Below are 17,109 nucleotides of genomic sequence, written 5' to 3' on the forward strand. Positions count from 1 at the left end.
CATAGTAATAATATAGTTTAGTATTTGTATCATTTATTTTATCCAGTCTTTTTTGCTCATCTTTATCAGGGTGCCAATAATTTTGGAGCCACAGTCCATCCAACATGAAGACAGACAGATAGTGTACCTCAGACTGCAGCTCTGTCAGGTTGCCCACCACCTCTCCACACCCTGACAGCAGGTCTTCCAGGTGGTCCTGCAGACACTCCAACTCCTAGAACACACACGCCGTCACAATGCCGTCACACACACCATCACAACGCCGTCACACACACACCATCACAACGCCGTCACACACACCATCACAACGCCGTCACACACACCATTCCCACATCATCACAACGCCGTCACACACACCATCACAACGCCGTCACACACACCATCACAACGCCGTCACACACACCATCACAACGCCGTCACACACACCATCACAACGCCGTCACACACACCATCACAACGCCGTCACACAACGCCGTCACACACACCATCACAACGGCGTCACACACACCATCATAATGCCGTCACACAACGCCGTCACACAACGCCGTCACACACACCATCACAACGCCGTCACACACACCATCACAATGCCGTCACACAATGCCGTCACACAACGCCGTCACACACACCATCACAACGCCGTCACACACACCATCACAATGCCGTCACACAATGCCGTCACACAACGCCGTCACACACACCATCACAACGCCGTCACACACATCATCACAACGCCGTCACACACACCATCACAACGCCGTCACACACACCATCACAACGCCGTCACACACACCCTCACAACGCCGTCACACACACCATCACAACGCCGTCACCACACCATCACAACGCCGTCACCCACACCATCACAACGCCGTCACCACACCATCACAACGCCGTCACACAACGCCGTCACACACACCATCACAACACCGTCACACACACCATCACAACGCCGTCACACAACGCCGTCACAAACACCATCACAACACCGTCACACACACCATCACAACGCCGTCACACACACCATCACAACGCCGTCACACACACCATCACAACGCCGTCACACACACCATCACAACGCCGTCACACACACCATCACAACGCCGTCACACACACCATCACAACGCCGTCACATACACCACCACAACGCCGTCACACACACCATCACAACGCCGTCACACAACGCCGTCACACACACCATCACAACACCGTCACACACACCATCACAACGCCGTCACACAACGCCGTCACACACACCATCCCAACACCGTCACACACACCATCACAACGCCGTCACACACACCACCACAACGCCGTCACACACACCACCACAACGCCGTCACACACACCATCACAACGCCGTCACACAACGACGTCACACACACCATCCCAACACCGTCACAAACACCATCACAACGCCGTCACACACACCATCACAACGCCGTCACACACACCACCACAACGCCGTCACACACACCACCACAACGCCGTCACACACACCATCACAACGCCGTCACACAACGCCGTCACACACACCATCACAACACCGTCACACACACCATCACAACGCCGTCACACAACGCCGTCACACACACCATCCCAACACCGTCACAAACACCATCACAACGCCGTCACACACACCATCACAACGCCGTCACACAACGCCGTCACAAACACCATCACAACACCGTCACACACACCATCATCACACACACCATCCCAACACCGTCACAAACACCATCACAACGCCGTCACACACACCATCACAACACCGTCACACAACGCCGTCACAAACACCATCACAACGCCGTCACACAACGCCGTCACACACACCATCACAACGCCGTCACACAACGCCGTCACACACACCATCACAACGCCGTCACACACACCATCACAACGCCGTCACACACACCATCACAACGCCGTCACACACACCACCACAACGCCGTCACACACACCACCACAACGCCGTCACACACACCATCACAACGCCGTCACACACACCATCACAACGCCGTCACACACACCACCACAACGCCGTCACACACACCATCACAACGCCGTCACACAACGCCGTCACACAACGCCGTCACACACACCATCACAACACCGTCACACACACCATCACAACACCGTCACACACACCATCACAACGCCGTCACACAACGCCGTCACACACACCATCACAACACCGTCACACACACCATCACAACACCGTCACACAACGCCGTCACAACACAGCCTTGGTATATATCCAAGCAAACACAGTCAGTATTTGAGAAGCGAAGCCAAAGGCAGTAATACATTATTGTAATCCATAATGTGGAAGGCTGGGCGGTGTATACCGTATACCAGGGGACTTGGAAACAGCCACGGGAAGGTTTTCCAATACCGCCAAAACTATTCATTTAAACTTTTCAATAAAGTTCCATTTCTGTAGCTCCTTTTTAATACCTGCAGTTAACTTGTGCAATACGTTAGCAGATAAAGAATATTGAGTTCTTCAAATCACCGGTCACTGTTCCTCCTCTGTTCTTCCCCCCTCTGCTCTGTGAACACATGCTGCTGTTCCTCCTCTGTTCTTCCCCCCTCTGCTCTGTGAACACATCCTGCTGTTCCTCCTCTGTTCTTCCCCCCTCTGCTCTGTGAACACATGCTGCTGTTCCTCCTCTGTTCTTCCCCCCTCTGCTCTGTGAACACATGCTGCTGTTCCTCCTCTGTTCTTCCCCCCTCTGCTCTGTGAACACATGCTGCTGTTCCTCCTCTGTTCTTCCCCCCTCTGCTCTGTGAACACATGCTGCTGTTCCTCCTCTGTTCTTCCCCCCTCTGCTCTGTGAACACATGCTGCTGTTCCTCCTCTGTTCTTCCCCCCTCTGCTCTGTGAACACATCCTGCTGTTCCTCCTCTGTTCTTCCCCCCTCTGCTCTGTGAACACATCCTGCTGTTCCTCCTCTGTTCTTCCCCCCTCTGCTCTGTGAACACATCCTGCTGTTCCTCCTCTGTTCTTCCCCCCTCTGCTCTGTGAACACATCCTGCTGTTCCTCCTCTGTTCTTCCCCCCTCTGCTCTGTGAACACATGCTGCTGTTCCTCCTCTGTTCTTCCCCCCTCTGCTCTGTGAACACATGCTGCTGTTCCTCCTCTGTTCTTCCCCCCTCTGCTCTGTGAACACATGCTGCTGTTCCTCCTCTGTTCTTCCCCCCTTTGCTCTGTGAACACATGCTGCTGTTCCTCCTCTGTTCTTTCCCCCTCTGCTCTGTGAACACATGCTGCTGTTCCTCCTCTGTTCTTCCCCCCTCTGCTCTGTGAACACATGCTGCTGTTCCTCCTCTGTTCTTCCCCCCTCTGCTCTGTGAACACATGCTGCTGTTCCTCCTCTGTTCTTCCCCCCTCTGCTATGCTTGTGTAACTTTATGAGCTGGATTTACCTGTCTTTGCAATTACTTTGTTCATTTTTGCTCATTAGCATTTAGATAACAGCATCTATGTGAATGCCCTATTAGTTTGTGCTTATTTTGTTAGCATTCTGGTAAGAGGCCCAATGGGCTTATCTTGCATTTTTTGGGGACATTTGCAGCTCTCCCAGAATGCCCAGGGGTTGATTTAGGACATTTAGTGCTGATTCTCCACCCTTTTTCAGTAGTCTAAATCTCATGGATTTAAAAGCATCTGATTGGTGTACGCATTGGCTGGAGGGTGTTTTCCACCATTCTTAACTCCATGTGAGAAAGTACAGATTTACACTTTGGGGGAATTGGGATGAAGCCAGTGTCGGTTTCTGTCAGGTAAATCTGTCCTCCTACCTGGTCGGTCATACAGTGAATCTGTCTGTCTGTCTGTCTGTCTGTCTGTCTGTCTGTCTGTGACCTACCTGTCTTGTTACTACACCACTACCTCAGGCCAGTCATACAGTGTCTGTCTGTCTGTCTGTCTGTCTGTCTGTCTGTCTGTCTGTCTGTCTGTCTGTCTGTCTGTCTGTCTGTCTGTCTGTCTGTCTGTCTGTCTGTCTGTCTGTCTGTCTGTCTGTCTGTCTGTCTGTCTGTCTGTCTGTCTGTCTGTCTGTCTGTGACCTACCTGTCTTGTTACTACACCACTACCTAAGGCCAGTCATACAGTGTGTGTGTGTGTGTGTGTGTGTCACCTACCTGTCCCGTGCCAGTTTTGTCACTACACCACTTCCCCAGGTCAGTCATACAGTGTGTATGTGTGTGTGTGTGTCACCTACCTGTCCCGTGCCAGTCTTGTCACTACACCACTTCCCCAGGTCAGTCATACAGTGTGTATGTGTGTGTGTGTGTCACCTACCTGTCCCGTGCCAGTCTTGTCACTACACCACTTCCCCAGGTCAGTCATACAGTGTGTGTGTGTGTGTGTGTGTGTCACCTACCTGTCCCGTGCCAGTCTTGTCACTACACCACTTCCCCAGGCCAGTCATACAGTGTGTGTGTGTGTGTGTGTGTGTGTGTGTGTGTGTGTGTGTGTGTGTGTCACCTACCTGTCCCGTGCCAGTCTTGTCACTACACCACTTCCCCAGGTCAGTCAAACAGCGCTTCTGGAGATCAGGGTCTAGTTTCACATCTAGCGCCCTCTGGTGGAGGATCCTCTGTACCTCTACCTTACAGTCACGAGACAGCTAAACAACACACACAGGGAACACACACACACACACACACAGGGAACACACACACACACAGGGAACACACACACACACAGGGAACACACACACACACACACACACACACACAGGGAACACACACACACACACAGGGAACACACACACACACACACACACACACACACACACACACACACACACACACACACACACACACACACACACACACACACACACACACACACACACACACACACACACACATACCAGTGGAAGGTCATTTTTTATAACAGCACAGATATCAGATGGGATGATCATCTTGTCAGACAATATTGTAGCCATTTATGTCCATCAGATTCAGCACAGTCAGGAACGGGGCTTTAAAAACAATTACTGTCTTTACCAATCACCACCTAACACTGTCATTACCAACCACCATCACCACCTACCACTGTCATTACCACTCCCCACCACCACCTACCACTGTCATTACCAACCACCATCACCACCACTCATTACCAACCACCATCACCACCTACCACTGTCATAACCACTCCCCACCACCACCTACCACTGTCATTACCACTCCCCACCACCACCTACCACTGTCATTACCAACCACCACCACCACCTACCACTGTCATTACCACTCCCCACCACCACCTACCACTGTCATTACCAACCACCATCACCACCACTCATTACCAACCACCACCACCACCTACCACTGTCATTACCACTCCCCACCACCACCTACCACTGTCATAACCACTCCCCACCACCACCTACCACTGTCAGTACCACTCCCCACCACCACCTACCACTGTCATTACCACTCCCCACCACCACCTACCACTGTCATAACCAACCACCTACCAATGTCATTACCACTCCCCACCACCACCTACCACTGTCATTACCAACCACCTACCACTGTCATAACCAATCCCCACCACCACTTACCACTGTCATTACCAACCACCTACCAATGTCATTACCAACCACCACCCTCATCTTCCTCACCACCATCTCCAACAACATGTGTTCTACCATAGTAGTAATGTGGAACCATGGGAACTAGTCCATCTTCGCTACTCCTGAATCTCTTACCCGTCGTCCCTGCTCCTCGGTGCGGTAGGCATGGCGATAGAGACACGAGAACACGGCCCCAGGTGGCATCAGCTCGCTGGTCTCATTCCAGCCGTGGGTGTGGCACAGCCGGGCAGCGTCACCCTGGCACTTCTTATACAGGATAGGGTCCAGTCTGGTAGAGGGAGGAGAGAGTTAGACAGTCTGACAGCCAGGGGGCAGTAGAGAGTTAGACAGTCTGACAGCCAGGGGGCAGTAGAGAGTTAGACAGTCTGACAGCCAGGGGGCAGTAGAGAGTTAGACAGAGTGGCACTTCTTATACAGGATGGGGTCCAGTCTGGTAGAGGGAGGAGAGAGTTAGACAGTCTGACAGCCAGGGGGCAGTAGAGAGTTAGACAGTCTGACAGCCAGGGGGCAGTAGAGAGTTAGACAGTGTGGCACTTCTTATACAGGATGGGGTCCAGTCTGGTAGAGTGAGGAGAGAGTTAGACAGTCCGACAGCCAGGGGGCAGTAGAGAGTTAGACAGTGTCAGACCGACAGACAGGGGGCAGTAGAGAGTTAGTGTGGCGGGGCAGTAGAGAGTTAGACAGTGGCAGACAGGGGACAGTAGAGAGTTTGACAGTGTGAGCTCCAGTAGTGTGAGCTCCAGTAGTCTGCATTCACAGTCAGGGGTTAGGGGTCAGAGGTCATGGTTGACCTACTTCCAGTCTCTAGAGATGAAGTACTACAGCTCCAGTAGTCTGCTTTCACAGTCAGGGGTTAGGGGGTCAGGGGTCAGAGGTCATGGTTGACTTACTTCCAGTCTCTAGAGATGAAGTACTACAGCTCCAGTAGTCTACAGTCAGGGGTTAGGGGTCAGAGGTCATGGTTGACCTACTTCCAGTCTCTAGAGATGAAGTACTGCAGCTCCAGTAGTCTGCGTTCACAGTCAGGGGTTAGGGGTCAGAGGTCATGGTTGACCTACTTCCAGTCTCTAGAGATGAAGTACTACAGCTCCAGTAGTCTGCTTTCACAGTCAGGGGTTAGGGGGTCAGGGGTCAGAGGTCATGGTTGACTTACTTCCAGTCTCGAGAGATGAAGTACTGCATCTTCAGTAGTCTGCGTTCACAGTCAGGGGTCAGAGGTCGTGGTTGACTTACTTCCAGTCTCTAGAGATGAAGTACTACAGCTCCAGTAGTCTGCTTTCACAGTCAGGGGTTAGGGGGTCAGAGGTCATGGTTGACTTACTACCAGTCTCTAGAGATGAAGTACTACAGCTCCAGTAGTCTGCTTTCACAGTCAGGGGTTAGGGGGTCAGGGGTCAGAGGTCATGGTTGACTTACTTCCAGTCTCTAGAGATGAAGTACTGCAGCTCCAGTAGTCTGCTTTCACAGTCAGGGGTTAGGGGTCAGAGGTCATGGTTGACTTACTTCCAGTCTCGAGAGATGAAGTACTGCATCTTCAGTAGTCTGCGTTCACAGTCAGGGGTCAGAGGTCGTGGTTGACTTACTTCCAGTCTCTAGAGATGAAGTACTGCAGCTCCAGTAGTCTGCGTTCAAACTCAGGGGTTAGGGGTCAGAGGTCATGGTTGACTTACTTCCAGTCTCTAGAGATGAAGTACTGTAGCTCCAGTAGTCTGCGTTCACAGTCCTCCACCATCTTCTCTGTATACAGGTGCTCCATCAGGCAAGACAGGATCCTACACACACAATATGGCAATGACTTTATCAATCAATCAAAAACCCATCCCGACACCGTGCCCAGCCTGAACATATTACTGACACCGTGCCGAACATATTACTGACACCGTGCTGAACATATTACTGACACCGTGCTGAACATATTACTGACACCGTGCCGAACATATTACTGACACCGTGCCGAACATATTACTGACACCGTGCTGAACATATTACTGACACCGTGCCGAACATATTACTGACACCGTGCCAAACATATTACTGACACCGTGCCGAACATATTACTGACACCGTGCCGAACATATTACTGACACCGTGCCGAACATATTACTGACACCGTGCTGAACATATTACTGACACCGTGCTGAACATATTACTGACACCGTGCTGAACATATTACTGACACCGTGCTGAACATATTACTGACACCGTGCCCAGCCTGAACATATTACTGACACCGTGCTGAACATATTACTGACACCGTGCTAAACATATTATTGACACCGTGCTGAACATATTACTGACACCGTGCCCAGCCTGAACATATTACTGACACTGTGCTGAACATATTACTGACACCGTGCTGAACATATATTACTGACACCGTGCCCAGCCTGAACATATTACTGACACCGTGCTGAACATATTACTGACACCGTGCTGAACATATTACTGACACCGTGCTGAACATATTACTGACACCGTGCCCAGCCTGAACATATTACTGACACCGTGCTGAACATATTACTGACACCGTGCTGAACATATTACTGACACCGTGCTGAACATATTACTGACACCGTGCCCAGCCTGAACATATTACTGACACCGTGCTGAACATATTACTGACACCGTGCTGAACATATTATTGACACCGTGCCGAACATATTACTGACACCGTGCTGAACATATTACTGACACCGTGCTGAACATATTATTGACACCGTGCCGAACATATTACTGACACCGTGCTGAACATATTACTGACACCGTGCCGAACATATTACTGACACCGTGCCCAGCCTGAACATATTACTGACACCGTGCTGAACATATTACTGACACCGTGCCCAGCCTGAACATATTACTGACACCGTGCTGAACATATTACTGACACCGTGCTGAACATATTACTGACACCGTGCTGAACATATTACTGACACCGTGCCGAACATATTACTGACACCGTGCCGAACATATTACTGACACCGTGCTGAACATATTACTGACACCGTGCTGAACATATTACTGACACCGTGCTGAACATATTACTGACACCGTGCCGAACATATTACTGACACCGTGCTGAACATATTACTGACACCGTGCTGAACATATTACTGACACCGTGCTGAACATATTACTGACACCGTGCTGAACATATTACTGACACCGTGCTGAACATATTACTGACACCGTGCCGAACATATTACTGACACCGTGCCGAACATATTACTGACACCGTGCCGAACATATTACTGACACCGTGCCGAACATATTACTGACACCGTGCTGAACATATTACTGACACCGTGCCGAACATATTACTGACACCGTGCCCAGCCTGAACATATTACTGACACCGTGCTGAACATATTACTGACACCGTGCCCAGCCTGAACATATTACTGACACCGTGCTGAACATATTACTGACACCGTGCCGAACATATTACTGACACCGTGCCGAACATATTACTGACACCGTGCCCAGCCTGAACATATTACTGACACCCTGCTGAACATATTACTGACACCGTGTCCAGTCTGAACATATTACTGACACCGTGCCTAGCCTGAACATATTACTGACACCGTGCTGAACATATTACTGACACCGTGCCGAACACTTGCCAACCTGCCAGTGGCCTGTTGTTCAAGACAAAGACAACAGTGATATTCCTGACAGGTAACAAACCCCTTTATTCTGAACTGACTGACACAGCAGGAAAGACACAGCTGGAGGTGCCGCCAACCATCACAGGTAGAAAAGACATGTGTGCATTTACTCAGCGTCTGTGTCTGCGTGCATCTGAGATCACAGTACTCACAAACGTGTGTGTGCATGCGATTGTTCTTCTGTGTGTGTGTGTGTGTGTGTGTGTGTGTGTGTGTGTGTGTGTGTGTGTGTGTGTGTGTGTGTGTGTGTGTGTGATGGTACTCACATGGGGTCCCCGCTGCGGATGTGTTTGCAGGCCGTCTGGATAACAGACTCACAGGCTTCGTTCAGGGCCCGGTCTATCCTGTAGTCTGATCCAGGATCAGCTGACTGGATCAAGGTCTGGAGCTGAGGGACAATACTACTAGATTTACAATAACATCGCTACTAGATTTACAATAACATCACTACTAGAATTACAATAACATCACTACTAGATTTACAATAACACCACTACTAGAATTACAATAACAATACTAGTTTATTTGCAATAAAACACTACTTTATTTACAATAACAATAGTACTAGATTTACAATAACACCACTAATTTATTTACAATAAAACACTACTTTATTTACAATAAAAATAATACTAGATTTACAATAACAATACTACTAGATTTCTACTGTAAGGGCTGCGGCAGTGTATGAAAACACATACAGCCCCATCAGCCCCATCAGCCTCATCTCCAGTGTATGAAAACACATACAGCCCCATCAGCCTCATCTCCAGTGTATGAAAACACATACAGCCCCATCAGCCTCATCTCCAGTGTATGAAAACACATACAGCCCCATCAGCCCCATCTCCAGTGTATGAAACACATACAGCCCCATCAGCCTCATCTCCAGTGTATGAAAACACATACAGCCCCATCAGCCCCATCAGCCTCATCTCCAGTGTATGAAAACACATACAGCCCCATCAGCCTCATCTCCAGTGTATGAAACACATACAGCCCCATCAGCCCCATCAGCCTCATCTCCAGTGTATGAAAACACATACAGCCCCATCAGCCTCATCTCCAGTGTATGAAAACACATACAGCCCCATCAGCCCCATCTCCAGTGTATGACAACACATACAGCCTCATCAGCCTCATCTCCAGTGTATGAAAACACATACAGCCCCATCAGCCCCATCTCCAGTGTATGAAAACACATACAGCCCCATCAGCCCCATCAGCCTCATCTCCAGTGTATGAAAACACATACAGCCCCATCAGCCCCATCAGCCTCATCTCCAGTGTATGACAACACATACAGCCCCATCAGCCTCATCTCCAGTGTATGAAAACACATACAGCCCCATCAGCCTCATCTCCAGTGTATGAAAACACATACAGCCCCATCAGCCCCATCAGCCTCATCTCCAGTGTATGAAAACACATACAGCCCCATCAGCCTCATCTCCAGTGTATGAAAACACATACAGCCCCATCAGCCTCATCTCCAGTGTATGACAACACATACAGCCCCATCAGTCTCATCTCAGGTGTATGAAAACACATACAGCCCCATCAGCCCCATCTCCAGTGTATGAAAACACATACAGCCCCATCAGCCCCATCAGCCTCATCGCCAGTGTATGAAAACACATACAGCCCCATCAGCCCCATCAGCCTCATCTCCAGTGTATGAAAACACATACAGCCCCATCAGCCTCATCTCCAGTGTATGAAAACACATACAGCCCCATCAGCCCCATCTCCAGTGTATGAAAACATATACAGCCCCATCAGCCCCATCAGCCTCATCTCCAGTGTATGAAAACGCATACAGCCCCATCAGCCCCATCTCCAGTGTATGAAAACACATACAGCCCCATCAGCCTCATCTCAGGTGTATGAAAACACATACAGCCCCATCAGCCCCATCAGCCTCATCTCCAGTGTATGAAAACACATACAGCCCCATCAGCCTCATCTCCAGTGTATGAAAACACATACAGCCCCATCAGCCTCATCTCCACATTCTAGTCAGTGGGAACAGCAAATACAGATCTTTAGAAACCAGACAAAAGTTGAGCCTGCTCATGCCATTTGCTGTGTATCTGTACGTGTGTCTATGCATGCCTGTTTCCAGTGTGTCTGTGTGTGTGTGTGTCCAGTGCCTTCAGAAAGTATTCATATCCCCTGACGTATTCTACATTTTGTTGTTACAGCCTGAATCCAAAATGGGTTAAATAGATTTTGGGTTCTCACCCATCTACACACAATACCCCATAAAAACATGTTTTTAGTTAGCAAATATATAGAACATTTTAAACAGTCAATACTTTACATCCGTATTCACACCCGAATCAATACTTTACATACGTATCCACACCCGAGTCAATACTTTACATCCGTATTCACACTCGTGAGTCAATACTTTACATCCGTAGTCACACTCGTGAGTCAATACTTTACATCCGTATTCACACTCGTGAGTCAATACTTTACATTCGTATTCACACTCGTGAGTCAATACTTTACATCCGTATTCACACTCATGAGTCGAGTCAGTACTTTACATCCGTATTCACACTCATGAGTCAAGCACCTTTAGCAGCGATTACAGCTGGGTGCCGTTCTGGGTCTAAGAGATTTCCACACCTGGATTGTCCAACATTTGCCCATTATTATTTTCAAAATTCTTCAAGCTCTGTCAAATTGGTTGTTGATCATTACTAGACAAACCTTTTCAGGTCTTGCCATAGGTTTTCAAGTAAATGTAAATGAAAACTGTAACTCGGGCCACTCAGGAACATTCACTGTCTTCCTGGTAAGCAACTCCAGTGTAGATTTGGCCTTGTGTTTTAGGTTATTTTCCTGCTGAAAAGGTGAATTCATATCCCAGTGTCTGGTGGAAAGCGGACTAAACCAGGTTTTCCTTTAGGATTTTGCCTGTGCTAATAGCTCCATTCCATTCCTGAAAAACTCCCCGGTCCTTAACGATGACAAGCATACCCATAACATGATGCAGCCACCACTATGCTTGAAAATATGTAGAGTGTTACTGAGTAATGTGTTTTATTGGATTTGCCCCAAACATGACTTTTTGTCCTGACTACAAAGTGTTCATCGCTTTGCCACATGTTTTGCAGTATTACTTTAGCACCTTGTTACAAACATGTTTTGGAATAATTGTATTCTGTACAGGCTTCCTTCTTTTCACTCTGTCATGTAGGTTATTATTGTGGAGTAACTACAATGTTGTTGATCCATCCTCAGTTTCCTCCTATCACAGCCACTAAACACTGTAACTGTTTTACAGTCACCTTTGATGGTGAAATCTTCATTTTTAATTCGTTTGAAGAAAAAAAACACCATTCCACTATGGGGTATTGTGATGTCATTATGGGGTATTGTGATGTCATTATGGGGTATTGTGATGTCATTATGGGGTATTGTGTTTAGGCCAATGACAAAACAATCTAAAACAATCTGAATCCATTTGAAATTCAGGCTGTAACAACAGAATCTGGAAAAAGTCAAGGGGTATGAATACTTTCTGAAGGCACTGTGTCGTCAGCGTGCATCGTCTCACCGCGCTCTGACAGAGTCCGTCCACTGTGCTTCCCTTGTCCCCCCGGCCCACCCTCATCAGACAGTGGAGGGTACGTCCTTTCCTGTGGAGTCCGGAGCAGTGGGTCTCGATCTCCCCTCTACAGTGGAGCACTATTTCTGGACTCAGAGAGAAATCCTCTATCAGCATCCTACGGTACTCCAACATCTCCCCCTGGCAGTCCTCAGACACTGTACGACCTGGGGAGAGAGGAGGGGATAGGTTAGAGAGGCATTCAGACCAGCATCCTGGGGAGACCTGGGGAGAGAGGAGGGGATAGGGTTGAGAGGCATTCAGACCAGCATCATGGAGACCTGGGGAGAGAGGAGGGGATAGGGTTGAGAGGCATTCAGACCAGCATCCTGGGGAGACCTGGGGAGAGAGGAAGGGATAGGTTAGAGAGGCATTCAGACCAGCATCCTGGGGAGACCTGGGGTGTACGACCTGGGAGGAGTACGACCTGGGGGGTGTACGACCTGGGAGGAGTACGACCTGGAAGGAGTACGACCTGGGAGGAGTACGGGGGGAGTACGAGCTGGGGGGAGTACGAGCTGGGGGGAGTACGACCTGGGAGGACTACGACCTGGTTAGAGAGACATTCAGAAAGTATTCAGACTCCTTCACGTTTTCCACATTTTATGTTACAGACTTTTTCTAAAAAGGATTAAAGTATTGTTTTTCCCCATCAATCTACAACACAATACCCCATAATGACATCACAGTACCCCATAATGACATCACAATACCCCATAATGACAAACCGAAAACAAATTTTTAGAAATTAAAAAACAGAAAGGTCTTATTTACATAAGTATTCAGACTCTTTGCTCTGAGACTTGAAATGGATCATCCTTGAGCTGTTTCTACAACTTGATTGGAGTCCACCTGTGGTAAATTCAATTGATTGGACATGATTTAGAAATACACACACCTGTCTTAATGAGGTCCCACAGTTGACAGTGCATGTCAGAGCAAAATCCAAGCAATGAGGTCGAAGGAATTGTCCCTAGAGCTCTGAGACAGGATTGTGTCGAGGCACAGATCTGGGGAAGGGTACCAAAACATTTCTGCAGCATTGAAGGTTCCCAAGAACACAGTGGTCTCCATCATTCCTAAAATGAAGAAGTTTGGAATCACCGACTCTTCCGAGAGCTGGCCACCTGGCCAAACTGAGTAATCGGGGAGAAGGGCCTTGGTCAGGGAGGTGACCAAGCAACTGATGGTCACTCTGACAGAGCTCCAGAGTTCCTCTGTGGAGATGGGAGAATCTTCTAGAAGGACAACCATCTCTGCAGCACTCCACCGATCAGGCCTTTACAGTAGAGTGGCCAGACAGAAGCCACATGACAGCCCGCTTGGAGTTTGCCAAAAGGGGCCTAAAGGGCTTTCAGACTGAGAAACAAGATTCTCTGCTCTGATGAAACCAAGATTGAATTCTTTGGCCTGACTGCCAAGCGTAAAACATGGTGGTGGCAGCATCATGCTGTGGGGATGTTTTTCAGCGGCAGGGACTGGGAGACTAGTCAGGATCGAGGGAAAGACGAATGGAGCAAAGTACAGAGAGAGATCCTTGATGAAAACCTGCTCCAGAGCGCTCAGGTCCTCAGACTGGTGCGAAGGTTCACCTTCCAACAGGACAACGACACTAAGCACACAGCCAAGACAGCGCAGGAGTGGCTTCAAGACTAGTCTCTGAATGTGCAGTGACGCTCCCCATCCAACCTGACAGAGTTTGAGAGGATCTGAAAAAGAAGACTGGGAGAAACTCCCCCAATACAGGTGTACCAAGCTTGTAGTGTCATACCCAAGAAGACTTGAGGCTGTAATCACTGCTAAAGGTGCTTCAACAAAGTACTGAGTAAAGGGTCTGAATGTCTAAAAACCTGTTTTGGGTTTGTCATTATGGGTCATTCTGTGTAGATTGATGAGGATAAAAATCATCATTTATTTTTGAATAAGGCTGTAATGTAACAAATGCAGAAGAAGTCAAGGTGTCTGAATACTTTTCAAATGCTCTGTAAATGAGGGGTGATAAACGCCATAAATGAACATGTGAACGTGATTTTTTTTTATATATATATATATATATATATATATATATATATATATATATATATATATATATATATATATATATATATATATATATATATACACAGGACCCGGCACAAACAGGACCCGGCACAAACAGGACCCTGAACAAACAGGACCTTGCACAAACAGGACCCTGAACAAACAGGACCCTGAACAAACAGGACCCTGAACAAACAGGACCCTGCACAAACAGGACCCTGCACAAACAGGACCCTGCACAAACAGGACCCTGAACAAACAGGACCCTGAACAAACAGGACCCTGCACAAACAGGACCCTGCACTGTTTACCATCGGTCAAGGTGGGGGGGTTATAATGCCTGTATACAAACACATTAACCACACAACTTATTGTTCATTGGGTCCGCATTCATTAGGTTAAAGGTCACTGACCTGTCATAGGCTATAACTTAAGCTATAAAGCAGAAACATAAAGCAACAAATCAGATTGGTGAATTAAAACATATTTAAAATCGTTCTCGTTCTTGGGAGTCTTAACATAGCTAGATATATTTGTTACAATGAATGTAGACCCACTGAACAACAAGTTATGTGGTTTGTGTGTTTCTATACAGGCATTATAACCCCCAGGGGTCCTGTTAGTACAGTGGCTATTATATTGTGGAGTGAATTCCATTAACGCAGCTGTTAGGAACTGAATTAAAATCAGACACTTCGTATCGTTACACATAAACAATACAAATATATATTTTTAAATGCACACGTTCAAGTCACACCTTCAAGTATCAACCCTCAAACATTAACCGTTGAATGTGTGTACATGTGTTTGGCATTTATCACCCCTCATACACATGTATACACATTCAACAGTTAATGTATGGCATTTATCACCCCTCATACACATTCAATAGTTGATGTATGGCATTTATCACCCCTCATACACATGTATACACATTCAACAGTTAATGTATGGCATTTATCACCCCTCATACACATTCAATAGTTGATGTATGGCATTTATCACCCCTCATACACATGTATACACATTCAACAGTTAATGTATGGCATTTATCACCCCTCATACACATGTATACACATTCAACAGTTAATGTATGGCATTTATCACCCCTCATAGACATGTATACACATTCAACAGTTAATGTATGGCATTTATCACCCCTCATACACATGTATACACATTCAACAGTTAATGTATGGCATTTATCACCCCTCATACACATGTATACACATTCAACAGTTAATGTATGGCATTTATAACCTCTCATACACATGTACACACACACTCTCTCTCCTCCACCCACCCCTGTGTACAGCAGACTCCACTCTCTCTCCTCCACCCACCCCTGTGTACAGCAGACTCCAGGCATAGTAGCAGATATGATAGCCGTGCCTCTCTAGCGCGGGGCATGTTGGTGTCCAGGTTACAGCGGTGCTTCCTGAGGTCAGCCTTACAGGCCTTGGTCAGAGAGTAGCTAACCTTGTAGTCCTGGGTTATCAGCTTCTGACGCGTGGTCAGGGCCTCTCGACACTGAGGGAGGGAGGGAGAGAGGGAGGGGAGGGAGAGAGGGAGGGGAGGGAGAGAGGGAGAAAGAGAAGTTTTAGTCATTGTCACATGAAAAGAGAGCTTTTACACATGTCCAAATATGGCATAGGAGCTGGGGGAAAATGACAGCTTGAGAAAGATGTCTGCTCACTGTTGGCCGCCCCTTTAATGACCCTTTACTAAAGCCTGTAGTTCAACACCCAACCACTGTTGGCCGCCCCTTTAATGACCCTTTACTAAAGCCTGTAGTTCAACACCCAACCACTGTTGGCCGCCCCTTTAATGACCCTTTACTAAAGCCTGTAGTTCAACACCCAACCACTGTTGGCCGCCCCTTTAATGACCCTTTACTAAAGCCTGTAGTTCAACACCCAACCACTGTTGGCCGCCCCTTTAATGACCCTTTACTAAAGCCTGTAGTTCAACACCCAACCACTGTTGGCCGCCCCTTTAATGACCCTTTACTAAAGCCTGTAGTTCAACACCCAACCACTGTTGGCCGCCCCTTTAATGACCCTTTAATAAAGCCTTTAGTTCAACACCCAACCACTGTTGGCCGCCCCTTTAATGACCCTTTAATAAAGCCTTTAGTTCAACACCCAACCACTGTTGGCCGCCC

At 47.9% G+C, this 17,109-nt stretch overlaps 1 protein-coding gene across 1 annotated transcript in view; it reads right to left on the reverse strand.

The window, feature by feature from the left end:
* The window catches only part of LOC110510552 (Golgi apparatus protein 1-like), an 88,314-nt gene that overhangs the window by 35,208 nt on the left and 35,997 nt on the right, over positions 1-17,109 (reverse strand). The window contains exons 7-13 of the mRNA XM_036981736.1: positions 16,289-16,475; positions 12,855-13,072; positions 9,550-9,671; positions 7,283-7,384; positions 5,727-5,880; positions 4,497-4,634; positions 128-214 (exon numbers count right to left, since the gene is read on the reverse strand). Of these exons, the coding sequence (XP_036837631.1) occupies positions 128-214; positions 4,497-4,634; positions 5,727-5,880; positions 7,283-7,384; positions 9,550-9,671; positions 12,855-13,072; positions 16,289-16,475 (1,008 nt within the window). The remainder of the gene's footprint in view (positions 1-127; positions 215-4,496; positions 4,635-5,726; positions 5,881-7,282; positions 7,385-9,549; positions 9,672-12,854; positions 13,073-16,288; positions 16,476-17,109) is intronic.

Source organism: Oncorhynchus mykiss, chromosome 6 (assembly GCF_013265735.2).
Source record: "Oncorhynchus mykiss isolate Arlee chromosome 6, USDA_OmykA_1.1, whole genome shotgun sequence".
Taxonomy (NCBI): domain Eukaryota; kingdom Metazoa; phylum Chordata; class Actinopteri; order Salmoniformes; family Salmonidae; genus Oncorhynchus; species Oncorhynchus mykiss.